This window comes from Antechinus flavipes, chromosome 2 (assembly GCF_016432865.1).
Source record: "Antechinus flavipes isolate AdamAnt ecotype Samford, QLD, Australia chromosome 2, AdamAnt_v2, whole genome shotgun sequence".
Classification (NCBI taxonomy): Eukaryota; Metazoa; Chordata; class Mammalia; order Dasyuromorphia; family Dasyuridae; genus Antechinus; species Antechinus flavipes.
Window position 1 is genome coordinate 617,553,017 of NC_067399.1, and position 27,316 is coordinate 617,580,332.

The 27,316-nt window shown below is 36.9% G+C and overlaps 1 protein-coding gene across 1 annotated transcript; it reads right to left on the reverse strand.

The window, feature by feature from the left end:
• Positions 1 to 491: 491 nt before the first annotated feature.
• On the reverse strand, positions 492 to 27,012 carry C2H10orf53 (chromosome 2 C10orf53 homolog). The gene is made up of 3 exons (XM_051981879.1): positions 25,892 to 27,012; positions 2,137 to 2,256; positions 492 to 923 (listed from the first exon to the last, which is right to left on the reverse strand). Exons 1-3 carry the CDS (start codon positions 25,986 to 25,988, stop codon positions 859 to 861), a joined length of 282 nt encoding a protein of 93 aa, XP_051837839.1. The 5' UTR covers positions 25,989 to 27,012; the 3' UTR covers positions 492 to 858.
• Between the last annotated feature and the right edge of the window lie 304 nt (positions 27,013 to 27,316).

Sequence of the window (27,316 nt, forward strand, 5' to 3'; positions counted from 1 at the left end):
CTCCTATCTACCCTTCCCTATCATTCCTACTAACATTGACCTAGTTGTCACCCTTGTTACTTCATAGTTAGATAATTATAGTTACCTTCTAGGTAGTCCTATAGCTAATTTCTCTTATCTCCAAAATACTCTGTATACTACTGTTACCAAATTTGGGGCACATTGTATACAAATATTCCTATGGAACTACTTTGGTCAGGTTTTTGTTTTGTTTTGTTTTTTGCTTAAAACTTTCTCATTACCTACCAAATAAATTCCAAACTCTAGCCTGGTATTTGAAGTCCTTCACATTTAGGTTTAAAATTGGATTTGTAGGGGCAAAAGGAACATCTCAGAATTCTGAGTTTTAGGTTTCAGACTTTCAGAGAACTAAATTCTAGCTTCAAAAAATCTTTAATTTTCATTCTTGCCCATTTCCCTCCTTACTACAGACGGGATTCTTCACAGCTGCTGGCAATTTAACATTGAGTGACGGTATTGCTATTATTAGATAGTATTTAATTTTTTATTTCAGCTCAGTGTAAGATAGACTTGACAATCCATAATTGTAGCCATTTCCCTATAGGTCAGGATTAGGAGATGCTGCAGGAAGCAGGGTGTAATTATCATCATCATCATCATCATCATCATTGTTGCTAGATGGATGCATCGTGTTTACCAGTAGCCAGGGTAGAAAAGCTTTATTGGTGCACTAGGTTGCTGGTGTTCTTTTTGCATACCTTGGACTGTCCAGAGACGAGCCTCTGAGCTTGACAAGGTTTTTTCAACTCCACCATCAAACTGCCTGTTTCCTGCAGGGTTAGAAATCACTCCAAGCCAAGAGGGATGCTTCACAGATGGGGAAATATAGCTATTTTATTAGTAGGCATGTAGCACTGCTAGCCTGGCCCTTTCACACAGTGGATCTAATTTGCCATCACCTCCTAGGGGGGAAAAAGTTCAGTTGGTTAGTTTTTCCCATAGTTCACTATTATTTTATTAAACCATTCACCTTCTCTTTAAAAGGATTTCTGAAAATGATTAGAAGAATGAATGTAATACTAATCTTCAGCAAGTGAGATTGAAAAAGTTTTAAATTCAGCTCATGACAGTTAAGAAATGAGTAAATTCATCCACATGTAATTTTGGGACAGAATTTCTTTAGAAGTAATCTCTGATGCTAGAATAAGCTTTTAAATCAAATTTATAATGGAACATGCTTCAGAATATTGCCTTTAATTATCCTAACAAACCTTGTCAGGCTTCTCAAATGGACCTCTACCTCTGATGGCCTGAGACAGTTTACCAAATGTTTATGGAATTCCGATGATGTGTAAGGCATTGAACAATATGCTGAGATGAATGCCATGAATAATCAGGGGCATCATGAGAGGCAAACTAGCCTCAAGATTGTTGTGAGGATCAAAAGAGATAATATTTATAAAGTGCCTAGCACAGTGTCACGCTGTACAAATACTGAATTGATGATAATGGCTTTAACTGGTGCCTATCTGAGAGGATAGGAATGGGAATACAACAATCATCTTCAGAAGTTTTCAGACAGAAACTGTAATTTTTTAAAGCATTAAAAAACTCTTTAAATTTATATTTTTCAAAATTATCCTGGCATGGATTCTGTCAATACAAAGTTATTATTAAATAAAATAAAATTTAAATTAAAAAAATAAAATTAAAAAAAAGAAAGTAAAAAACTTCAATAAAATTTATAAGCTATTTGGTACATAAAAAAAATTATATTTTTCTGGTAGAACTCAGAACAACACACAGCGTAGTATAGTAGAAAGAGCCTCAGTTTAAAAGTCAGGCACCAGAACATTCTAGTCCCAGCTCTATCCCTATTAACTTATTGAGGGACCTTGAGCAAATGCCTTCTCAGAGTGTAAAGTGGAGAAGATGGAACTCAAAGATACCATCCAACTCTTACTGTCCTGTTCTGAATATATGTAATGCATTATGATTAGGAAGTGCTGGCAGTGTGACAAAACACTTGGATTTAGCATTGCTTTTAAAATGTGCTGAGCGACCCTTCATTTATACTCAAATAGGAAACCATTGCTCTTTCCCACATTAATAAATACAGAAGTAATCTTCTTCAAAAGGGAAAATGGCTCTCAGGGTCTTAGACTGGGTACTTACCAAAATCCAACTCGCTAATTTTGCACTGGAAAACAACTTCACCATTCACTATGAGCTCTAGGGCATCCCAGTCTTGAATCCTCTGTAGAATGACATGGTGTCCAGAATTGTGTAATACGGCTGAAAAACAGGAAAATAGACCAAGTGAAATGCAATTGTTTCAAGTTATTATGATCGACAAACTTGTGAATAGAAAAGAGCTGTGTTTGAAAGACTCAGGAAACCATGGCTTTTAGTTTTTCCTTGCCACTATCCATATGACCTTAAGGGAATCAACATCCTTGTGATTTTCAAAAAAATTTTTTTGATTTTCATTTCTAAAGTAAAACATATCAATGATTTTGATAGTTCCTTTTAATCGTGACATTCTATGAAAATGAGCTAACTTATTTGTGTTGAAAACACACCAAAAAAGTACAAATAAAACCAAGCCCCAAACAAAATGACAAAAATGATTTCAAGTTAACATTCAATTCATTTTAGCATATTCAAGGCTACTGAATTCACTATACTAGACTCATATCTAGTATGAAAATGAACATTCCTTAACTGATGGCACTGCCTCAGATGATTATCTGGTTGTGTGCTATGGATAACTCTTGACTCTCCAAATTGATAGAAGGCTTTACCAATCCACCCTCTCTCTATAACTCCCAACACACTTATAGAACATCTAGCTCCTGGCACTAAAATCAATAAAGATTTAGCTTGAATCCTGGTAGAGTCCTAAGAAGTACTGAACAAAAACAAAAACTGAAAAGCCTATGAACCCAGCTTTAGGGTGAGATTAGCTTTCTCTCCAAGTTAATACCAAGCAGCTTTACAATAACTGTTGAAAAATGAGTTTTTATGAATACGTTGATAGCTAAGAGCCTAATGGAGCTTTCTTGTGCCTAGGCTTATACATCAGCCTTTTCACTCTCACCTTCAGACTTGGTAGTAGATTTGCTCTTTTTAATCAATTTTTATTTTACTCACCTGGGAAAAACTGCTAATATATAAAAAGTATGTTCTTTGCACTTTTCAATACTATATATTTTCTTCTAATTATCCCTCCTTTCCTGATATTTTCACTCTGAAACAGGAATGTGTATGCCACCAGAACCATTATCAGTAACTTTCATTTGTATTTTAATTCTTTGGCTACATTAGCCAAAGAATAGTGAATCACTCAGGATTACATAACAGTCAATGGTCAAGTTAACTAGAATCTCATTCCTTTGATATTTCTCCAGTAGAGAACATTAAAGCAAAATGCTATTTTGAAGGAGGCTGCAAAATGCTGGCTGTTTGTGAGAGAGGGGAAGAGAATAGAAAATGATTCATGAATTACTTTTAAAGTGTTTTAAATGTGTTTGTATTTCAAATCTCAGTTTTGGAAATTTAGAATTTCCCTTTAGTTTAAGGAAAAAGGACCTGGCAGCTTCTGGAGAGGATATATACTATTTGAATTTCTTTACAAGATAGGGATCCCCATTGAGGGTAGCGACAGCTAGAAAGTAATAAGAAATGAGGTGACAGATACATAGGTAGAAATAAAGGAATGAGGGCTGACTTGCTCTCTTCTTCCTTTTCTAATCGCTGGCAAATTGATGTCACTTTCTTTAATTTATTTTTAAGTCCTTTTTGGCTGAGATAAGAGTTCTGAAGCAATAACATTTTCTCAAAGTTTTTTTTTTTTTTTAAATAGGGGATGAATTATTCAAGAAAAACTCAGAATGTTAAAGCTAGAAGGAACTTTAGAGATGATCTAATCTAAACCTATTATTTTATAGACAAAGATATAGGTTCAGGGAAGAAAAGTGACGTGTGTGTGTGTGTGTGTGTGTGTGTGTGTGTGTGTACTGATGTGACCGATGTAGAACCAAATGTTGTTATTTAGGTGCCAGATGATGTACTTTAGGAAAAGAACCAAAAGTTGGGGTTTGGTCATGTGAAGAATTTACAATGGCCATTCTTTTTGGCAAAAGGGAGGTTTATTTAGAAGAGGTTACAGACAAAATAGGAGGTACAATAGGCATCAGGAATGATAAATATGAAATAGAATGGGAGAGTTCCTCAGAGGAACTCATGTGGCCCCAGTAGAAAGGCAACACCCTATGAGGTTGCGGCATACTCTTAAATCCTGAAAGGGACTTAGCACCCTAAAATTTAGTTAGCTATAAGGAGTTAAAAATACTTTTTCTGACTCTGCTTCCTTATTTTTTTCTAAGCAAAGTTAGCATCTCTGTATAGGAGCATACATATTTCATTTTATCTAGATACTTTGACTGTATATCACTTGAGGGCAGGATCCTATATCTTATTTAAACTTTGTATCCATCTCAGTTCTTAGGATACTGTTCCATACCTTTTACCTGCTTAATTGGATAGGTAAAGGGATTGGCCTATTATTTCCTTGGTATAGTGAACTTCCATGTGAGGAAATTCTCTCTGCTAATACAGGTAGAAAGGTTGGCACTTTCTCAGCAACACAGAGTCTTGTAGAGTTGCCCAGAGCATCAAGAGCTTGTGATCTGACCTGTATGTGCTGGAACCCAAGTCTTCCTGAAATCAAAATCAGCTCTCTATTCAGTGAGTCAAAGATTTATTAAGTGCCCACTGTGTGCCAGGCAATGTTCTAAGCATCAGGGATACAAAACATATTCTTATGGACAAAGCTATACGGTTGCAGTCATAGGATCCTAGGACAGAAGAAACATGTGGATCACTTTTAAATCATGCCAGAATCATGAATAAATTACTTCTACAATATCTTTGACACATAGTCATACATAGTTCCAGTGACAGGGGACTCACTACTTGAAATTAAATAGATTTAAATGTGAATCAGGAGAATTACATTCAGCTAGTCCTGATTCTATCACCAAGAAAATTGCATCATCACAGGTTTAGAGCTAGAAGGAACCTACCTGACCATTTATTCTAGTTCTCTCATCTAATGGACTGAGGAATCTGAGATCCAGAGAAATTAAATTACTTGTGTAAGATCTTACAAGTAGTAAGGAGCAGAGATAGAATTTGAGCTCCAAGTCCTCTGACTTCAAATCCAACATTTCACACTGTATCACACTACATGACTGTGCTAGGGTGATTCAAGGGGTTCTATTTCCCTAATTCAGAGTTTTTCATCTGGAAAATGGAATGACAGTCCTCAAATGACATTTACTGAGGATTCACTTGGTACATGACATTCTATTGGGTTCTGTGCCTCATATATTAATATTTTTTGCTCAGCTAAATAACGATGATTCACTAAGGCTTAAGAAGGTACTCTAAGTGATTAAAATGGAAAGAAGTCAAAAAGAGGTATCTGTTTTTATCTATTTTTAAAAATCCTAATATTTCATTTGATCTTGCTTTCAGAAAAGTAGACAAATCTGCCAATTAATTGTATTTAATTACTGTGACAAGTGCTCTGTCTAAATGTTGGCATGTGTCCACTTCATATTTCGATTGGTTCAGCATAACCAATTCCAACTGTGAAATATTTAATTGCAGAATTTTAATTTCATTTTGCAGAGAGAAACTTCAGAAAGTGACATAGGAAAGATTCCAATTAGTGAGAGAGCTCTCCTGGAGCACTCAGGGGCTGTGTGATGTTTCATTAGCTATTTTCAGCTGGGTAGCCTCAGGGATAGACAGCAAAAGTAAATTCTGAAAATTGTACGTGTTTTAAAAAAGAAACAATGGTCTTCATACCCTTGACTCTGAGATTCCATTGCTAGCTAGCACCACTCTAGAGAGGAACATTTCAAAAATAAAGGCTTCCTATACACCACAATATTCATAGCAGCATTTTTTTGGCTGAGGCAATTGGGGTTAAGTGACTTGCCCAGGGTCACACAACTAGGAAATGTTAAGTGTCTGAGATGAGATTTGAATTCAGGTCCTCCTGACTGCAGGGCTGGTGCTCTAACCACTGCACCATCTAGCTGCCTCCTATAGCAACATTTTAAAACCTTATTTGCCTGTTTCCTTATCTATAAAATGAGATGGAGAAGGAAATGGCAAACCAGTTCAGTATCTTTGTCAAGAAAACCCCAAAGGGATCATGAAGAGTCAAACATGACTGAAAAATGACTAGATAACAAAAGAAAAGTGCCCATGGAAACAAAACAGATGTCCACGGAATGGGAATGATTAAACACACCTGTGGTAAATAACATTGAAACATTCCTGTGTTGTAAAAAATGACAAATGTGATAATACTGACATCCATGAAAAGACATATGAATGGATGCAAAATATATTTATGTATTTATAGAAATACACACACATATAAATTGGGGATAGTCCCAGAAAGAAAGAATTAGAGTTAAAGGAGACTGGGAAAGGCTTTTGGAAGAAAGTGAAATTTTAGCTAGGACTTAAAACCAAGGAAGTCAGAAGACTAAGATGAGAAAGAAGAGAATTCAAAGCATGGGAAAGAACCAGAGAAAATGAAATGTTAGGAGATAGAATGACTTGTATGAGGAAAAGCAAGGAGGCCAGTGTCACTGAATTTCAGACAAAAGAAAAGGGAATAAGTGGTTTAAAAGACTAGAAAGGTAGGCAGGATGCAGGGTTATGAGGACTTAAAAGGCCAAACAGAAGATAGTGTATTTAATCTTGGATGTGTGGGGAGACACTGGAATTTGGAGATCAGTTTGTCAGCTGAGGGGAGGATCATTTGGGGGGGACTGGAAGCAAGAACAACAACCAACAGGCTGTTGTAATGGTCCAGATATGATGTAATAAGGTTCTGCACCAGAATGGTGACAGTGTCAGATAAGAGAAGGAACATATATGAGAAATGTTTTAAAGGTAGAATTGATAAGACCACACATTGGCTGGGGAGGGTGGTATGTGAAAGAGTAAGAAGGAAAGGAAGAAATCTAGATTTTGAGCTTGGATTACAAGAAAGATGGTGGTACCCTTCAAGGATCTTAGCCAGGCAATCTGGTGATGGGGTGAAAATTCCTCCATGGAGAAATGCTAAGAGAAATGAATAGCAACCGGTCCAAAGACAATAGTCAACTGGACTAGTCACTGGACCAGCCTTTGTTCCTGGAAGTGAAGAGCCAGGAGAAGCCTGACAGACTCTGAATGGAATAGGGTAAAATCTATAAATAAGAAGTGTTGGAGAACATTGTAAAAGAGGACAGACTGTATTCCAGGTACACACAACCCTGAGCACAAAGTTTTTTGATGGATCCAGCATAGATTTAGAAATAGTAATGCTCTTCCTTCTTCACACAGCAAATCACAAAAGGGATACATATGAGTCCAGGCTCCCCTACCATTTCCTCAAGTGGGGGGTATGGATCCCAAGTTTCCAGTGAAGTATATATGTCACATCCCAGTAATACCTGCCTGAACTGATACCTGCTCAATAAAGGCATAATGACAAGCAGAGTTCTCAAGATGATTGGGTTCAACTTGCCAGCTTTCTCCAGCCCTCAGACTCTTCTGAATCTCAAGAAATAGTCATGTAAGAACTGGCTAATTCAGGATGCACTTGGATGTCCACTCTGAATTTGTTGATGACATCTACTCTTCCAGTGATGGGATGACAGTCTTAGACCTTTGAGATAGCATAGACTCGTTCCTTTCCAATAGCTCCCTGTCGTCCTGAAATACTTATACATTGGGTTTGTGGATTGCTACCTGTAACTCTAGCATGATTTCTTGAAGGTTTTGGATATGTTAGAATAGTCTTTGCTGTCTTTGCTATTCCTTTGTTCTTCAACTTTTCTAGACACTAATATTCTTCTATTTGGAAGTGTTGCACTTATCAATATTCTCCTATAAGCATCCAGAAGAGGTCTCTCCATCCTTTCTATTGAGAGAGAAGTTTCTTGGCTTCCTCAAAATCTTTCCCCAGGTTGCTCAGAATCTCCTGGAGCTTCTTTTTGTAACCCTTAGTAGCCTCTTCTTTAGGGAGAGTTTGTTTGTCCCAAGCTCTGGTATTTGTAACAGAACACACAGAAAAATGTCTGATCCTTCTCATAAAAGAATTTGAAAATTGTGAATGGGACATCCTCTCCATCCTTCAGGACTTGGCAAACAGAGCAAGATGACCTGTTTACCAACATCAATTAGCTTTTCTAGGCATTGGGAGTTCTCTGACCTGGGAAATCTGCCTGCAATCAAGACAATAAAAAGGCATAGCATCTACTTTTCAGTTCCTGGTCAGATGCTTTGCAAAAGCTATGATCACAGTCCATACTGACTGGTTGAGAAAAGGTCTTATAGTTGTTACAAGTAATTTCATTCTGCAGGTTCTAGATCATTTCCATATCGGCAGTCATTTTTCTCTTTTTGGAGTTTCTTTCCTGCAACAACTGAAAGCAAGAGATATTTCCACTTAAGGAAATATTTTTCTTTTTTTCTTTTAAAAAAATTATAACTTTTTATTGACAGAACCCATGTCAGGATAATTTTTTACATCATTATCCCTTGCACTCACTTCTGTTCCGATTTTTCCCCTCCCTCCCTCCAACCCCTCCCCCAGATGGCAAGCAGTTTAAGGAAATATTTTTGATCAGAATGATCCTCTTCTTTTATAGAATGTAACTTCACTCTTTTAGTGCTTCCCACATAAGCTGTGAATTCATCTTTTCTTGAATCCCCAAGTTAAACAAGTTAGCACTTGCTAGTTGCAGCAACCCTAGACCCCTAGGATTCACACTTCTGGTTGAGTCCCAGTGAAGGTCAGGACTTTTCAGCAGGTGCCCCCAGCCTTGTTGGAAATAGGATGCCCTTCTTTTCAGGTTTCTTGAAGAATGACAGCACAATGAATAAAAACTGGATTTAAGAGTCGGGACACAATGATTTCTGTCTCTGAAGCTTCCTAGCTTTGTAATCCTCCTTATTTCTCACCTGGCTGGTGTGGATTTTCCACTATGCCTCTGTTTAGGTTTTTGGGACACCAATCTCTCTTGGCTCTCCTATCATCCAAATCCTCCTTTTCATTCTCTACTAAATCCTCATCCAAATCATGCCTTCTAATGGAAGTTTGTCCTACAGGTTTCTGTCCTGGGCTCTCTTTTTTTTCTCCCTCTATACTACTTTATGAGCTGATCTTATCAGCTCCTATAGATTTAAGACTGCCTCTATGCTAATGATCCTCAAATTTCTTTCTTTTTTGTTTATTAAAAAAACCCTTATAAAAAACCTCCCAGATATCATTCTGGGAGAGAAAAGAAAGAAGGATATAGGGATTTGGGCAATGAAAAACCAAAAGAGATAAAATGTTTAAAAAAATTTTAGGAAAGAACTCGAAGCTTTTTTCTTTGGCTCATTTGTGATATGTTCCTAAATGTGTATTTATTTTCATTGAACTTTTTGGTTCAATACTCCTCAAATGTCTTCCTCTGATGGCTATTATGAGGTGGAGGTAGCCCTGGGTTTGTGAGAGCTATTCAGCAGAACTACCAAGATGGAAATATTTCTAGTCCAGGCCTGTGATAGACTATGTGTGTGTTTCTTAAAAGAAATAAAATAAGATCCTTTGACATAGTAGAATGAGATTTGGAGTAGAAGTCAGAACTGGGTTCCGCTTCTAATTTAATTACTTGCATGCAATGTAAATCACTTCACCTCTCTGGGTCTCAGTTTCTTCATGTGCAAAATGATGAAGGTGTTGGACTAAATCAGGAGTTCTTAACCAGGTGTCCATGACCTTTATTTTATTATAAAAATATTTTGATATCTATTATTTCAAGATAATTGGCTTCCTTCATAAACCTGTGTATATTATTTTCTGTATTTAAAAAATATCCTGAGAAAGGATGCATAGGCTTCAGTAGGTTGCCATGAAGTCCATGACACAAAAAAGGTTAAGAAACTCTAGACTAGACCTTTGAAGTCTCTTCTATTTCTAACAGCCCAGAAAATTATGTAAGACTGGGCCCTCCAACTTTTGTTAGTAAAAATAATAATTCAATTTACTCAGTGACTCACTGCCTCCATTTCATCATGGCCTCACTCACTCCTCAATCCTTTTTCTTCCTTTTCTTTTCTTTTTTTTTTTTAATAACTTTTTATTGACAGAACCCATGCTAGGGTAATTTTTTACAGCATTATCCCTTGTACTCACTTCTGTTCCGATTTTTCCCCTCCCTCCCTCCATCCCCTTCCCTAGATGGCAAGCAATCCTTTACATGTTAAATAGGTTACAGTATATCCTAGAACGGAACAGTTCTCTTGTTGCACAGGGAGAATTGGTCAATCCTTTTTCTATTTGACTTCAGTCTCCACCATGACAGAGAAATCTCTCCAACATCTCTAAGAATAATGGTGTTTTTTTCTGTCTCACCCTACTTGATCTCTCTGAAGCACTGGCACTGCTGACTACAGTTATTTACTTCCCTTTCCTAATACCCTCATTTCCTTGACACTGTGCCTCCATATTTCTCCTCCAAACTCTTGACTCACTCCTCCTATAATCTTTACAATCTCTTTATCCCTCACCTATACCTGAAATGTAAGTATCCCTCCAAGTTCTGTCCTTTGTGTTCCTCTATGTAAAACACTCTTCTTTGGTGATCTCATTTATTCCCATGACTTCAATAATCATTTCTTTGAAAATGACTATAAAATCTCTACAGGGCAGCTAGCTGGTAGGACTTTTGTGCAATCCTGGGCAAGTCACTTCTTAGTTTCTTCATCTGTAGAACAGAAATCATGATAGCACCTACCTCATAGTTTTATTGTATCAAGGAATTAAAATGTATGTAAAAAGTTTTGCAAGCCTAAATACAATATAGCTAATATATTATTATTATTATTATATCTCAAATCATAACCTATTCTTATTTTTCCAACTGGCTGTTAGGTAGCTTTTCTTGGACTTTTTATTGGCACCTCAAGCTTAATATCTCTAGATCTCTCCCATCCACATTCTGTTTCTTCTTCCTAATTTAGGTTGGTGATATCACCAACCTTCTATTTACCTAGATTTGAAATATCTTGTGCTGTGAAGCATATTATCACACCATAGTACTCCAACCATCACTATCTCTGGTACAACTGCTGTTGCTACTATTAGTACTACTGCTATTACCACTAGTGCTACTGCTACTACTACTTCTACTACTTACTATTGCTACTGCTGCTACTACTACTCTTGCTACTATTGCTGCTACTGCTACTACTTCTACTACTGTTCATATTTCTGCTACTATTACTACTTCTACTGCTGCTCTTATTGCTGTTGCTGCTGTTACTGCTACTACTACAGTTGCTGATGCTGTTCAATTGCTACTACTACTTCTACTACTGTTGCCACTGCTACTATTACTGTTGCTGCTACAACTACTTTTTTACTGCTGCTGCTACTATTATTGATATTACAACTGCCACTGCTACTGTTGCTGCTGCTACTACTACTACTATTTCTAATGCTGATACTATTACTATTTACGTTTGAAACTTCAAAGTCATCTTGGGAATCGGGGCATAGTATTACAGCATCAGCAATATTACTACTACCACTTTTACTTTTGGTACTACTACTGTTCCTACTACTACTACTGATTGTATTGCTACTATTGCTGATATCACTAGTATTAATGCTACTATTGCTGCTGCTGCTGCTCTTCCTCCTCTTATTACTATTACTACTGCTGTTGCTACTTATAAGTACTACTATTACTACTACCACCTCTACTACTATCACTACTACTTCTACTACTGCTGCTGCTGCTACTACTATTACTATTACTACTATTATTAATAACAATTAGCATTTATATAGTGCAAAGTACTTTAGAAATATCTCATTTTATGTGGAAATATGTATAGAAGAATTGTACATGTTTAACATATATTGGATTACTTGATGTCTGGGGAAGAGATGGGGGAAAAGGAAAGAAGAAAAATTTGGAACACAAGATTTTGCAAGAGTGAGTGTTGAAAACTATTTTTGCATATATTTTGAAAATAAAAGGCTATTTAAAAAAAAAAGAAATAACACATTTTATCCTTACAACAACCTGGGAAGTAGGGGCTACAGGTATCCACATTTTACAGAATATAAAAACAAGACTAAAAGAAATTAGGTGATCACTTAGTGCTGCCTAATACTACTACCATTTTATCTGATTATCTCTTCATCAATCCCACCCCCATCCCTAAGATACAACCAATTGCCAAGTTCTGTTGATTATGCTTCTACATGAAGGTTATCCTTCATGTTTGTTTTCTCCATGTTAAGGGGAAGGGGCAAGGCCCTTGGAGTTAAGTATCTTCTCCAGGGTCACACACACACAGCTAGTAAGTATTAAGTACCTGAGGCTAGATTAGAATTCAGGTCCTCATGAGTCCTGGGTCTCTGCTCTAAGCACTGTACCATATAGCTACTCCTGTCCTCTCAATTTTAATGAAAACTATCCTAGTTCATATCTTTATCTCCCTTCTCCTAAAATAGTGGCATATTTGTTGTTTTCTGCCTCTAGTTTCTCTTCTCTCAAATAGCTTTTCATACCACAATTCAAATAATCTTCCAAATGCACTAGTCTAATCATATCACTCTTCTATTTGAAAACATTTGGTAGCTCCCCTTACTGTTCTGTAATAACTATAGAATAAAGCAACAACTTTATGATCTTGGCATTTTTGAAGTCTATTTGACTTTTTTTGGCTATGGATAGAGGAATGGAGCTGAAGTCAGGTAGACCTAAGTTCAAATCCAGCCTTAGACATTTACTAGATAAATGATCTATTTGCCTGTTTCCTTATCTGTAAAACGGAGAATCTAAAAGTACCTAACTCTCAGTGTTGTTAAGATAAAAATGAATTATTTGTAAATCATTTTTACAAATCTGAAAGATATATATTATAGATGTTAGTTATTATTATTAATTCTACTATTTTATGTCCTCCATTCTTGTCCTACCCCTTTCCCTAATCTCTGTGACCTTATTCATGCCAGTTAACATCCTAGAAAGGGGGTGCTATGTTCACCATCCCAATCTTTATCTGTGGAAATCCTTTCTGTTCTTTAAATTTCAATTCAAATGCCACTTTCTCCATGAAGCCTTTCTTGATTTCTCAACAGCTGATCATTATCTTATCTTTATCTGTGATTCAAATTGGTTGAAGCACATTGATTGGAACTTTCTTTTGTGCTTATCACTCTTTTCTGACATCAAAGTTATTTTTGTCTACTGTCACTCTTCTTCCTCTTTCCCTCTTCCCCCCTTTCTCCCCCCCCCCCCATTTGCACTTCACTGTAAGTATTTCTCTGGCAAATCTGTCATTGTACTCCAAGCATCAAGTTTCAAAGTACTGTGGTATTTTGCACGTAGTAATTGCTTAACAAATGTTTGTTGAATTAAAAGTAGTTTCTATTTTTTTTAAATCGCCTTAAACAAACAAAGCCTGCTATAGTTATTGTGATTTTGTAGGCACAGGTTCACGTGGGCTTACATACCCTCAGTTCCAACAGTGCCAACAGCAAGGGTGAGAAGAGGTACAATTATATCTGGAAGTAGCAAGTGGGTGGTCTACACTTTTGTCTCCATGACTCCTTGTGGCTGCCTATAGTGACTGGAATCATTCCCTTGCAAATGTACTCTCATTTGATGTACAGTAATGAGGGTCTGAAGGAATTATAAAATAGAGTAGACTACCCTCCCATTAACCTGTTGGGGGGTGGGGAGGATAATGATCACATCAGCATCATTATAGGCTTTTCTTGTTAAAGCAAGAGAGCGTTCTGTACATGGCAAACATGATTCAACCTGAAGAATAGTCAAAATCAAACCTGGAGGGTTTTAGAATAAAAAAAAAATTAAAACACAGTATGGAAAAATGGTTATAAGTATCCTCTCTGTTCTTTACCCTGCTTCTATCGTCTATAAAAATCCTATATCAGAGAATCTCAGAACATAATAAAACTTTGAACAATTCCAAATTTTTTTTTTTTTTTTTTTTTTTTTTTTTTTGCGGGGGATAAGGGAAAGGAAAGGAGATCCTGAAAGACAATTTTAGGTTTGTGATAGGCATGCCATAGACAAGTTCAAATTCTGTTAATTACTATACTATACTATATTCTGCTATACTATACTTATACATATATACATATATACACATACATATGTATGTATATATGCATATATACATATACACACATATGTGTCTGTGTGTATAAATTTAATTTCCCTTGAGCCTAATTCCCCCATGTTATAATGAAAGCATTATAACAGATCAGGGCATCTTAACCTTTTGCATTAAATCTTTTAGCAGTCTGATGACATCCAGGGACCCCATCTCAGAATAATATTTTTAAATACATAGTATTACAAGAATTATATGGAAATAAAGATGAGATCTTTCCCATATACAAATTCACTGATACCCCCCTGAAATTTGTGTATAGACCTTATGTTAAGTATCTCTGGATTAAATAATATCAAAGATTCCTGCTTACTCTAATTCAGTTCAACAAACATTAATTAACCACCTATTGTGTATAGGACACAACGATGAACTCTGGAGATACAAATATAAAAGAGAAAATGATCCTTATTCACTGGGCATTTACATACCGCTAGGGCAACAACATGTACACAATTAGGTAAATACAATATTTAAATAAGGTAATACAAAGTATCTTCAAAGTGGGAAGAGGGTACAAAAACTCTAATCTCATAAATAAATTGCTAGTGAATAAACATTTAATAATAAACTGATTATCTACTAAAAACAATTAACAACAACAACAAAACAAACCAGTGTCATGGAAGAAAAGATGTTTTTAACCTTCATATAATCTGAGCAGATAGATGAGGTAGTGGATGGAGCATCAGGCTTGGAGTCAAGATTCATCTCCATTAGTTCAAATGTGGCCTCAGACACTAGCTGTGTGATTCTGGGCAAGTCATTTAACTCTGTTTGCCTCAGTTTCTCATCTGTAGAATGAGCTGGAGAAGAAATGACAAACCCCTCCAGCATCATTGCCAGGAAAACCTCAAAATGGGGTCAGGAAAAATCAGACATGACTCAACAACAGCACAGAAGTCTATGATCTTTTTATCTGCTTAGGAATGAATGGGCACAGGATTGGAAGGTTATTCTTTGGCAAAGAAATAGGAACTTGAGGTAACAAGCTATTAAGCATTAATGAAAGTACCACTGTTCTTTAAAATGTCATGACTATCCACTGAGGACCAATCTTTCAAGTTCTTAATAGTTGCTAGAGGTTGGCTATGAAAAGAAAGGCCAGATAAATTTCTTCCTTGAAATGGAATACTTATAAATAGCTCTGACTAAACTTCTGGATAAATCAACCTAAAGCTATTAAGTCCCTCACAAAAGGAAGGTCTCTCTGAGGCCTGACACTTTATTCTTTAAGTGGGATTTGTGTTAACTGAACAAAAATAGAAAAAAAATTTTGGAATACTTTGCAAAAGTTATTTCACACCCTCTGCCGGTGATTTACATGTCATTGTAAGGAGGTAAACATAGGGAGATTTCTGTTGTTCCCCTGTGTGTGGGAGATGTAACCACTGCGGTCATTAATGGCCATTGTGATGTGCACCAAGGGAAACAAGAGTGATGTGCTTTGTCAGTTGAATGAGAGCAGATTTTATTTTCAAGGGTCAGTTCCTACTGGCAACTATTAGAGGATTAGCTGATGGAGATAAGTGAACTAGACAAAGAAAAGCTGCAGGCAAGGAAACTAGCAAATATTTCTTGTTAAAAATCCATTTCATATTTCATCACAATCTCCTGTCCAACCATCTCTCTCTCAATCACTACTTGCTCAATGTGATGTCTGTTTTCTTGATGAGTCTATCATCTACTTTCTATCTTTACTTGAGTCAATGTTCAATATTGACCAATGGTCATTTATTTCTGCTTTGCTCTCTAATCCAACCTCAAATCTCTCTCCTATTAGATATTATGTTGTTTTCTCCCTGCTAATTCTTAGTCCTAAACCATCTCTTCCAACTTAATTATTCTGACAATTGTATGAAGGATGGACTAGAAAAGGAAAAGGGTGAAGGAGATTCTAGGCAGGTGTTAATTTGGCAATAACTTGTAATTTGATGATGAAAATGGTAACAGAAAAAATGGAATATGATAAAGCTTTCCATAAGCAGAAGCAGCAAAACTTGCTAACTGGTTGATTGCCTTTGAAAAGCTTGAGATAAGGAAGAATAAAAAAGATCCCAAAATTGTGAATACAGAATATGGAATGAATGTTGATATCACAGACAACAATAATGAAGTAGGATGAAGGAAAACGTTTAGTGAATGAAATAATGAACTCAATTTTGGACTCTGCTGAGTTAAGGTATTGATCAGTTGAACTGAATTGTGTTTAAGGTATTGATTAGGCATACAGGTATGCACATGTTCTATGCAACTGAAGATGTAGGTCTGAACCTAAAAAAAAGAACTGAAAATCATCACCACAGAAGTAGTATAAAGGGAGAAGTCATTGTCCAGAAAGACAGTATGGAGAAAAAAAAGAATTGAATTGGAATGCATGCAATGGTTAATGAGATAGGGAAAATAAAGGACTGCTTAGTTGCATTGGATGTCCATTTAAAGTTATGCCATCATAGGCTTATAGTAAGAGAAGTCTACATGATTGCCCACTACATTGATCAGAGTTCTTTTTGTTTTTCTTCACAACTTGGTCTTTGTAAAAATTGTTCTTCTGGTTATGCTTATTTTACTCTAGATCAGTTCTAGATCTAGGATTCTCTGAAACTGTCTTTGGTTACTTCTAATGTAAATGCTAACTTTTGTTATTGCTAATGATTATAACTATTCTATTACACTGATATACCACAATTGGTTCAGCCTTTATGGGTACCCCTTTAGATGACTACGTTTGATTTAATTTCTTTTCTTTTAAACTCCCCTTCAAGATCAAGAGGTTTGTTTTGCATTCAACTCTTTCCTCCCTAGGATTATCTTTCTTCTTAGCTCTCCCAACCCTCATCCCTACCTCTGCTCCCATTATTCTTGTTTTCCTCTTGGGTTTGATATATTTCTATACCAAACTGTGTGTAAATATGTGTTTAACCTTTTTTTTTTGTCCATTTCAAATAAGAGTGAAATTCAATGTCTGCACACTTTTCTCATGGCTCCTAATTATAATAGCAGCAAGTTTCACCTTCTTCCTTCTTTTTATAGCAATGCATTCCTTTTAAGCTCCCTTCAATTTTTTCTTCAAATCCTCAGAGTAGAACCAATCCACCTACAATTCCTCTATTTTTCTTAACTTACTCAATATTCTTTGAAGACATCAAATTTCTGAAAGAATAAGACTTTCTTTTCCCTCTATTAGAATGTTAGCACATATAGCTCTCTCTAATCACTTAAATTAATTTACCTTTCCAAGTATTTCTACTCTTGTGTTTGCATTTCAAAGTTCCTACTCAGATCTGTTCTTTTTGTTATTAATGTTTGGAATTATTCTAATCCATTAAAATCAGTTCATTCTTCCTCCCTCCTCCCTAATTTCCCTATATTAAACTTTCCTGAAAAAGTTGTTCTTGGTTATTAAAACCTATCTCTTCTGACTTTTGGACTATTGAACTGCAAGATCTCTCATTTATAGTAGAAGCTGCTGGTATTATGTGATCCTGATTGTAATACTAAAACTGATTCTTTCTAGATGCTTGCAGAATTTTTTATTTGATAAGAAGTTCTAGACTTGGGCTAAAACATTCCTGAAATTTTCTTTTCAGGTTTTCCTTCTGAAAGTAATCAATGAATTCTCTCTATCTTCACTTTGCTCTCTATTTCTTTTATGTCTGGGCAGGTTTTGTTTATGATTTCTTTAAATAAAATGTCCATTTTAAAAAATATGGCTTTCAGGGAGTCTTAATGATTCTTAAATTATCTCTTTTCTTGGTTGGTTGTTTTTGCTATATATCCTACATGTTGTTCTAATTATTTCTTGCTATCTCATAGAGTCATTGATTTGTTTAGTCTATCTTACTTTTCTGGGGGTCCATTATTTAAGCAAGGACTGTTACTTTCTGTGCTAATTTAATTATTCTTCTTTTCAAGTCTTTCCCCCAGAGCTTTTATTTCATTTTAAAACCTTTTTATTTCTTCTAGGTATTCATGTAGTCTTTGTGGAAAATTCACTTTTATTTTTTAAATCTCTATCTGTAGTCAAAAAGAATTAATCTCTTTCTCTGAGGGGGAGGGAAGAGAATCTCTAGATATGCACATTTTAATTTTGTTTATATTTTAATAGTACTATATTTTTTCCAATTTTATATATAAAGACAATTTTTAACATTCATTTTTACAAAAATTTGAGTTCCAAATTTATCTCCCTTCCTCCCTTTCTTTTCCTTTTCTTAAAATGATAAGCAATCTGATAGAGGTTATTTATGTGCAATCATGTAAAACACATTTCCATATTAGTCATGTTGTAAAAGAAAAAACAAAATAAAATACACACACACATACATACACAAATAAACTAAGTGACTATAGCATGCTTCAATCTGTATACAGATTCCATCATGAGTCCTTTGGCAATGTCTTAGATCATTATATTGCTGAGAGAAGCTAATTCATTCATAGTTCATCATACAATGTTGTTACTGTGTACAGTGTTCTGATTCTGTTCATTTTGCATCAGTTCATGTAAGTCTTTTCAGATTTTTCTGAAATCTGAATGCTCATCATTTTTGATAATATAATAGTATTCCATTGTACTCATATACCATGGCGCATACATTCATTTTCCAATTATTGGACATTCCCTCAACTTCCTGTTTTTTTGCCATCACAAAAAGAGTTATAAATATTATTCTGTATGTAAGTCCTTTTCCCATTTTATGATTTCCTTGGGATATAGACCTAGTAGTAGTATTATTGGTCAAAGGAGTATATGCATAGTTTGATTGCCCTTTGGGTATAGTTCCAAATTGCCCTCCAGAATGGTTGGATACCTCCAATAGTATATTATATCATGATTTTCTCATATCCTGGCCAACATTTATCATTTCCTTTTCTGTCATGTTAGCCAATTTGATAGGTTTGTAGTGGTTGTTTTAATATCCATTTTTCTAATCAAAAGTGTTTTAAAACACTTCTTCATATACCTCTCCGACCAGTTATCAATTGGAGAATGACTTACAAATTTGACTCTGTTCTCTATAAATTTGAGAGACAAGAGTTGTAAAGACTGTTTCCCACCTTTCTGCTTTCCTTCTAATCTTGGTTGCACTGGGTTTGTTTGTGCAAATGCTTTTTAATTTAATATGGTCAAAATTATCTATTTTATATTTCTTAATGCTTTCTATCTTTTTTCATGCATTCTTTCCTTCTCCATATATCTGATATCCCTTGTTCTCCTGATTTGCTTAATGTTTAAATCATGTATCCATTTTGACCTTATCTCAGTATACAGTACAAGCTATTGGTCTCAACTTAGTTTCTGACATATTGTTTTCAAGTTTTTCCAGAATTTTTTGTCAAACAGTGAATTCTTATACCAGAAGCTGATGTCTTTGGGTTTATCAGACATTATATTACTATGGTAATGTATAACTATGCCTTACATATCTAACCTATTCCACTGATCTACCACTCTATTTCTTAGTCAGTTTTGACAATTCCTACTTTATAATATGGTTCAAAATCTGATACTTCTAGGCCACTTTCCTTTGCATTTTTTAAATTATAGCTTTTTATTGACAAAACATATGCATGTTTTTCCACATTGACTCTTGCAAAAACTTTTGTTCCAACTTTTCCCCTCCTTCCTTCTACCTTTTCTCCTAGATGGCAGGTAGTCCTATACATGTTAAATATGTTAAAGTATATGTTAAATACATATATTGTACATATTTATACAATATCTTGCTGCACAAGAAAAATTGGATCCTTTGCATTTTTTTTTGATTCCCTTGATATTCAATTCCAGTGAATTTGTTATTTTTTCTAGCTTCTATAAAATACTTTTTGGTAGTTTGATTGGTATGGCATTGAATAAATAAAGTAATTTGGACAGAATTGTCATTCTGATTATATTGACTTAGCCTATTTATCAACAACTGATATTTCTCCAATTGTTTAGATTTGACTTTATTTGTGTGAAAAGTGTTTTATAATTATGTTAATAGAGGTCTTAAGTTTGTCTTGGAAGGTAGACTCACAAGTATTTCATAGTGTTTACAGTATTTTAAATGGAATTTTTCTTTCTATGTCTTGCTGCGGGGCTGTATTGGTAATATGTAGAATATGATTTATATGAGTTTATCTTATATCCTGCAACTTTGCTATTTTTTTTTAAATACTGATTGTGTTTTCTTTGACTTGTTGTTGTTCAGTTGTTTTAGTCATATCCGATTCTTTGTGACCCCATTTGGGGGTTTTCTTAACAAAGACACTGGAGTGATTTGTATTTCCTTCTCTATCTCATTTTAGAGATGAGGAAACTGAAGCAAATTGAGTTCAAATCTGGCCTCAGACACTTATTAGCTGTGTTGTTCTGGGCAAATCATTTAACACTATTTGCTAGTGTCATCCTCATTTGTAAAATGAGCTGAGAAGGAAATGATAAGAAAACTTCAAATGAGGTCCCAAAGAGTCAGAGGGGACTGAAAATGACTGAACAACTTTCTGACTCCAGAACCAGTACTCTATACACTGTGTCACCTAGCTGCTCCTTTGGTTCTCTCATCCCTTTAGTTCCTGAATTAGGGTCTTATACCAGGGCCAGGCCCTATCTATCCCTTACTGCACTTCTGAGTGGGAAGATTGGCCCTGCTTGGTCTTATCTTAGATTGTCCCCTGAATTCCTGAACTGATATCCATTTCTCAGCATTAGCATCATTCTCTTGATTTCTGAGGTTTTGAGTGTTGGCTCTTCAGAGCTTTCTATGGCATCTCAAAGCAGAATGCAAGGAAGTGCCCTGGCATGTACCAATCAGAGGCAAGCAGGCACTGGTCAGTGTTATTTCCTGGAGCGTCTGAAGAACCTCTTGGGTGTTTTGAATCATCCTGAAGTATTCTGATAAAGCCTCTACTTCTGTTGCCTCTGGACATAGAGCCCTAAAGGCTATCCTTATTTCTGGCCCATCTCTGGTAAGGGCTCTTGCCTTGTCTGCCTTTTTGAGTGGTAGTTTTTCTCAAGGTCCCCATTTCAATCATCCATGGGCTACTGATTCTTTTTTGTATGGTTTTGCATTTCTTGATTGGATTTCTTTGGTCTGAGAAAAATTTCAGGTTTGATGGAGTAGATAGAGAAAAGTTATCTATTTTGACTATCTTGGCCAGAATTTCTTTTTCTTTTTCTTTTCTTTTCCTTCCTTCCTTCCTTCCTTCCTTCCTTCCTTCCTTCCTTCCTTCCTTTCTTTCTGTCTTTCTTTTTTTGCTGAGGCAATTGGAGTTAAGTGACTTGCCCAGGGTCACACAGCTAGGAAGTGGTAAATGTCTGAGACCAGATTTGAACTTAGATCCTCCTGACTTTAGGGCTGATGCTCTATCCACATGAAGACTTTTTCTAATTTCTTTACTTCTTATGATGACATTACCATTCTTTGACTCATTTAAACTAAAAAAAACAAAAACTTTAAAGTCACTTTTATCTATGTCATTTCCTTTATTTGCCAATCTAATCAGTTACTGGATTCTATTATGTATCACCCAAATAATGTCTCTCCAAACTTTCTCCCTGACATCTCTTCTAAGACTGCCCAAACTCAGGGATTAGGTTATCATAATAATCCTCAACCAACCTTCCTACCTCATCTTCACTCTCCAATCTATCCTTTACACCTCATTGCCTAAGTAATATTCCTAATGTTCAAGTAATATTCCTAACAGTCATTCTGTTCAAAAATTTTATTGTATCCTCATTACTTAAGGCAAACAATATAAACTCCATAATTGGCATTAAAGGTCTAAAATCTAGTTCCATTCTATTTTTCCAGACATATAACATATTACTATCTTTTATAGACTCTATATTCTAGTTATGTCAAATTGGTTATCTAGTCTCTGATCTACCTAACTTTGCATACACTGATGATTCCTGTTCCTTGAATAGTCTACCTCCAACTCCATCTGATAAGATCCCCCTATTCTTAGCTCAACTGATTTAAACTCCAGGAATCCTTCTTTGGAGAAGTGTAACATCCCTCTTTTGAAATTTCCTGTAATATTCTGATTTGCAAATCCATTACATATTTATCTATTGAAAGAATATAAAATTCTCGGGAATGGGAATCATTTTGTTTTTGCTCAATACCTAGTGTAAAGTTGGTGATTAATGTTTGCTAAATTGAATTATTATAAGTTCTTTTTAATATGTTGGCAGATAATATTTGATAAATATTTGTGTATTGATTGATTCTTACTACAAGATTATAAACTCCTTGAGGAAAGGGGGCAGATTCTTGTTTCATCTTAATATTTCAGTTCCAATATGTTGAATATAATAGACTTTCAATAAATGTTTATTGAATTTAGTGAGTGTAGAGTTTTGATTGAGGTCATTTCTGTTGAATTATTTTATTTATATGTAATAATGAAAAATGAATTCTCAAATTGCTTAAAGTAAAGGTAAGTTCAGAAAAGATCAGACACATTTTTAAGGTCAATATGAAATGACAGAAAATAGTAGGAAGAAAAAGGTTAAGATTTTTCTAGAACTAGAAATGTTTTTTAGATCTAAATTGTGTATGTACAAAGTTTTGAAAATTAATTTGCCCCTAATGTTATTTTAAGAAGTACTCTTTGGACTTCTATGGAGCTGAAAGTTGGAAGGGACAAAAGAAATAGAAACAGAAATGGTTAGGGAGTAAAGGGATCTCTTTATACCTTGGAAAACTCTGAGGCTTGAATTGTTCAACCTCATATGAAAAAGCCAGCAGTGACCTGTCCTATGGCAAATATTTTTTCTCAGCTTTTGTCCCTAACACTTCATCTGTATAAGACCTAGCAGGAAGTGTACATAGGGTCATGAAAATGAAAAGGGGATTCTTCACTAAGGCAATGCTGATATCACCTAGAAATATTGTTGAACAAAAGAAGATAGACTTCTTCCATCTCCTGCCTTAGGGGTGATAAATCTCAGTTTTGAGGCCTTGAGGAAGTCAAAAAGTTGAGATTTTTGTCAATCTTAAGGTGCTAAGGTTTGCTGACCTTGTCTTATGAAATCACTGTAACACTCAACTAAATGAGAGGGTGGGTTGGTGCAGACTGAAACTGCCCATCATAGAATAACTAAGGGAGTCAGACAGATTGACCTATCTAGCAGAGATCAAGGTCTCTTGACTTAGTGTCCATTACCTTCCTGGCCCAGTCTGGCAATTGCCCAGTAGCAATTATCAATGTACAATTCATCCTAAACCTGCCTGGCAAGCAGCTTACCTTCCATGCAGAACCAGATCAGCCCACTCCAGTGGACAGACTATCTGGTAGATACTATACCATGATAATCTAAGTGAAATGGATATTTCCAAAAATATAGACTGCTCAGATAAAACAGATCAGAAAATAAAGTACTTAGTATCATTTTAGAAAAAGAAATTGAACAAGCCATTAATGAACTCTCTAGAAAAATCTTCAGGACTAAATGGATTTACAAGTGAATTCTACCAAACATTTAAAGAACAATTATTTCCAATACTATATACTATTTGGAAAAATAGGGGAAAAAGTCCTACCAAATTCCATTTATGAACAGTTAGGGCCAAAACAGAGAAAGAAAATTAGAGACCAATTTCCCTAATGAATATTGATGCAAAAATCTTAAATTTCGGCAAAGAGATTGCAGTAATTCATCACCAGGATTAATACTTTTTAAAAAAAATTCTCCATCCTCGAGCAATTTGGAACTATGCTCAAAAAGTTATCAAACTGTGCATACCCTTTGATCCAGCAGTGCTACTACTGGGCTTATACCCCAAAGAGATACTAAGGAAGGGAAAGGGATCTGTATGTGCCAAAATGTTTGTGGCAGCCCTGTTCGTAGTGGCTAGAAGCTGGAAAATGAATGGATGCCCATCAATTGGAGAATGGTTGAGTAAACTGTGGTATATGAATGTTATGGAATATTATTGTTCTGTAAGAAATGACCAGCAGGATGAATACAGAGAGGACTGGCGAGACTTACATGAACTGATGCTAAGTGAAATGAGCAGAACCAGGAGATCATTATATACCTCAACAACGATACTGTATGAGGATGTATTCTGATGGAAGTGGATCTCTTTGATAAAGAGAGCTAATTCAGTTTCAATAGATCAAGGATGGACAGAAGCAGCTACACCCAAAGAAAGAACACTGGGAAATGAATGTAAACTATTTGCATTTTTGTTTTTCTTCCCAAGTTATTTATACCTTCTGAATCCAATTTTCCCTGTGCAGCAAGAGAACTATTCGGTTCTGCACACATATATTGTATCTAGGATATACTGCAACATATTTAACATGTATAGGACTGTTTGCCATCTGGGGGAGGGGGTGAAGGGGAGGGAGGGGGAAAATCGGAACAGAAGTGAGTGCAAGGGATAATGTAAAAAATCACCCTGGCATGGGTTCTGTCAATAAAAAGTTATAAAGAAAAAAATAAAAAATAAATTAAAAAAAATTCTCCAGCCTCTAGATGGCTCTCTCAATTAGAGGGAGTTCTTTGTGAAGGATTTTTGGAAAGACAAAGACAAGAATCACAGAAGTTGAGAAGGCATAGATACTTTGTTGTATTCTGGAATCACCAAGGTGAAAGAGATCTCTGTTGACAATCCAACTGCTACCATACCCAGAATATTCCAGACAGTCTTTTTAGCCTCTGCTTGAAGACCACCATTAAGTGTGAACCCACAATTTTCAAGACAGAACTTTCCATTCAGGGTCACCTGAATTGTTAAGAGGTTTCCCTTACATCACTAATTGACCTTTTTGCAACTTTTACCCATTTCTTATTATTGTGCTCTTTCAGAAGGGAAAGTAAAGGAAAGGAAGGGAAAGAAAGAAGGAAGCAAGGAAGGAAGAGAGAGAGGGAAGGAGTGACGAAGAGATGGAGGGAGGAAGGAAAGGAAAAAGGGAAGAAGAAGGGAACAAAGGAAGGAAAGAAGGAAAGAAAGGAGAAAGGAAAGAAAAGAAATAGAGGGAAGGAGGCAGGAAGGGAAGGAAAATAGAAGGAAGGAAGGGAGGAAGGAAAGGAGAGAGGAAGAAAGGAAGGCAGGGAGGGAGGAAAGAAGGAAAAAAGGAAGGGGGAAGGGAGAGAGAGTGAGGAAGGGAAGAAAAGAAAAAGGGAGGAAAAGAGGAAGCAAAGAAAGAAGGGAGGGAAGAAGGAAGGGAAGCAGGGAGAGAGGAAGAAGGAAAGGAGAGAGAAGCAGGAAGGGAGGGAGAGAGGAATGGAGGGAAGGAGTGAAGAAAAAGGGAGGGATGGAAGTACTACGAGAGAGGGAAGGAGGATGAAAGAAGAAAGGAAAAAGGAAGGAAGGGAAGAGGAAAAGAAGAGGAAGGAGGAAAGAAGGAAAGAAGGAAGGAAAAAAGCATTTATACAGGGCCTATTGTGTACCAGGCGCAATGCTAGCTTTACAACTATCATTTCATTAGAGCTTCCCCACAGCCGGGGAAGTGCCGTCACTACCTCCACGCTACAGAAGAGGAGACTGGGGCAAACGGGACCTACACCCTTGGCCCGGGCTTTGCACTCCGCGGGTGTCGGAGACGGGCACCAGAGCTAGTCTCGGCCGGCCCCCGCTCCCAGGAGCACGCGGTCACGCTGCCTCGCCCCCTGCTGGCTTGTCGCCAGCCCCCCCGCGCTCACACAGCAAGCCCTGCAGGCGGAAGGTGCGGTGCTCCACAGTCAGGTTTAAGGCGCGGTAGGGCCCGTAGCGCACGTAGACGAGAGCGTTCTGGGGCATCTTGAAAGGCGCAGGCGCAGATGCAGATCCGGCTGTGGACCCGTGGGATGGGGCTGGGGACAGAAGGGCCGCTCTGAAGGCGGGATCGAGGTTGTTGGGGGCGGAGCCTCTTCCGGTCCCCGGGTGGGGGCGGGCAGAAAGGAGTTTAAGGACAAATGAGGGGTTGAGGAAGACGGGACGGGAGAGACCCCTCGGGAGGGCCTGCGCGCTCTGTGCGGGAGGCGGGCTTCTAACTGTGGGGCCTTGCTCATGAAGTCATAAAAGGCGGCCTTGTGAAGTTGTTGCTGTCCCCAAGCCTGGAGCGCAGAACGCCCTCGCCCAGCAAGAATGAGCCTCCTAGGGCAATGGCGCGAGGCGCCTGGCTGGGCCATGATTGACGGACGAGGTTCAAGGCGAAGCGGCCAGAAAACTGAATTTGGTCTAATTAAAGAGGTGGCTCAACGGGGTGGTGATAAGGCGACAGTCCTGAGTCAGGAAGACTTGAATCAAATCGGGCCTCAAACGCGTGACCCTGAGCGAGTCACTTAATCCTGTTTGTCTCCGTTTCCTCATCTGCTAAAAAATAGGAAAAGGCAATGGCAAACCTTGCGCATCCTTGCCAAGAAAACTCCAAATGAGGTCATGAAGAATCAGACACGGAGAAAGGACTGAACAACTACGAAAACAAGGTGGTTAAGGAGCTTCATGAAGCATTAAATCAACCATTATTTTTCAGGTTCTTGATTTTCATACCTGTACTCCCAGCACTGGCCCCATTCATACCTGGTCACCCTGGCTACGGCAATAGATTCCCTAGTCGGTCTTCCTGCTTGAGCCTTTTTTCCAATCCATCCTCCACATCCCATTAATGATTTTCTTCAAGGCCAGTTCTGAATGTGCAACTCCTCTGCTCGAAAAAGTACACCTTCTAGCTCCAGCATCAAACACACGATCCTTCCAGTAGCCTGTAAGGCTCTTGACAACTTGTCTTCAACTTGTCTTTCCACCTTTCTACATTGTCCCCTTCAGCACTCTTAAGCTCCAGCGCAAGTAGCCTTTTTGTTGTTTGTGGAACACCATCTCTGCTCCTTGGCAGTGGTTCTCCATACCTGGAGTGCATGTTCATTTCAACTCTTGACTCTTCCAATTCCTTGTTTCCTTTCAAATCAAAGACGCCTTATACATGTGGCCTTTCCCGATTCCCTCCCTCCTACTCTTCCTAAGCTTCTAGTTCCCTTCTCTCAAGATTTTTTAAAAATTTATTTAGGGAAACAGAGTTTTAGGTGAAGTTTTAAGTCCTCTGATAGAATGTAAATTCTTGGAAGGCAGGGACTGGTTCATTTTTGGTC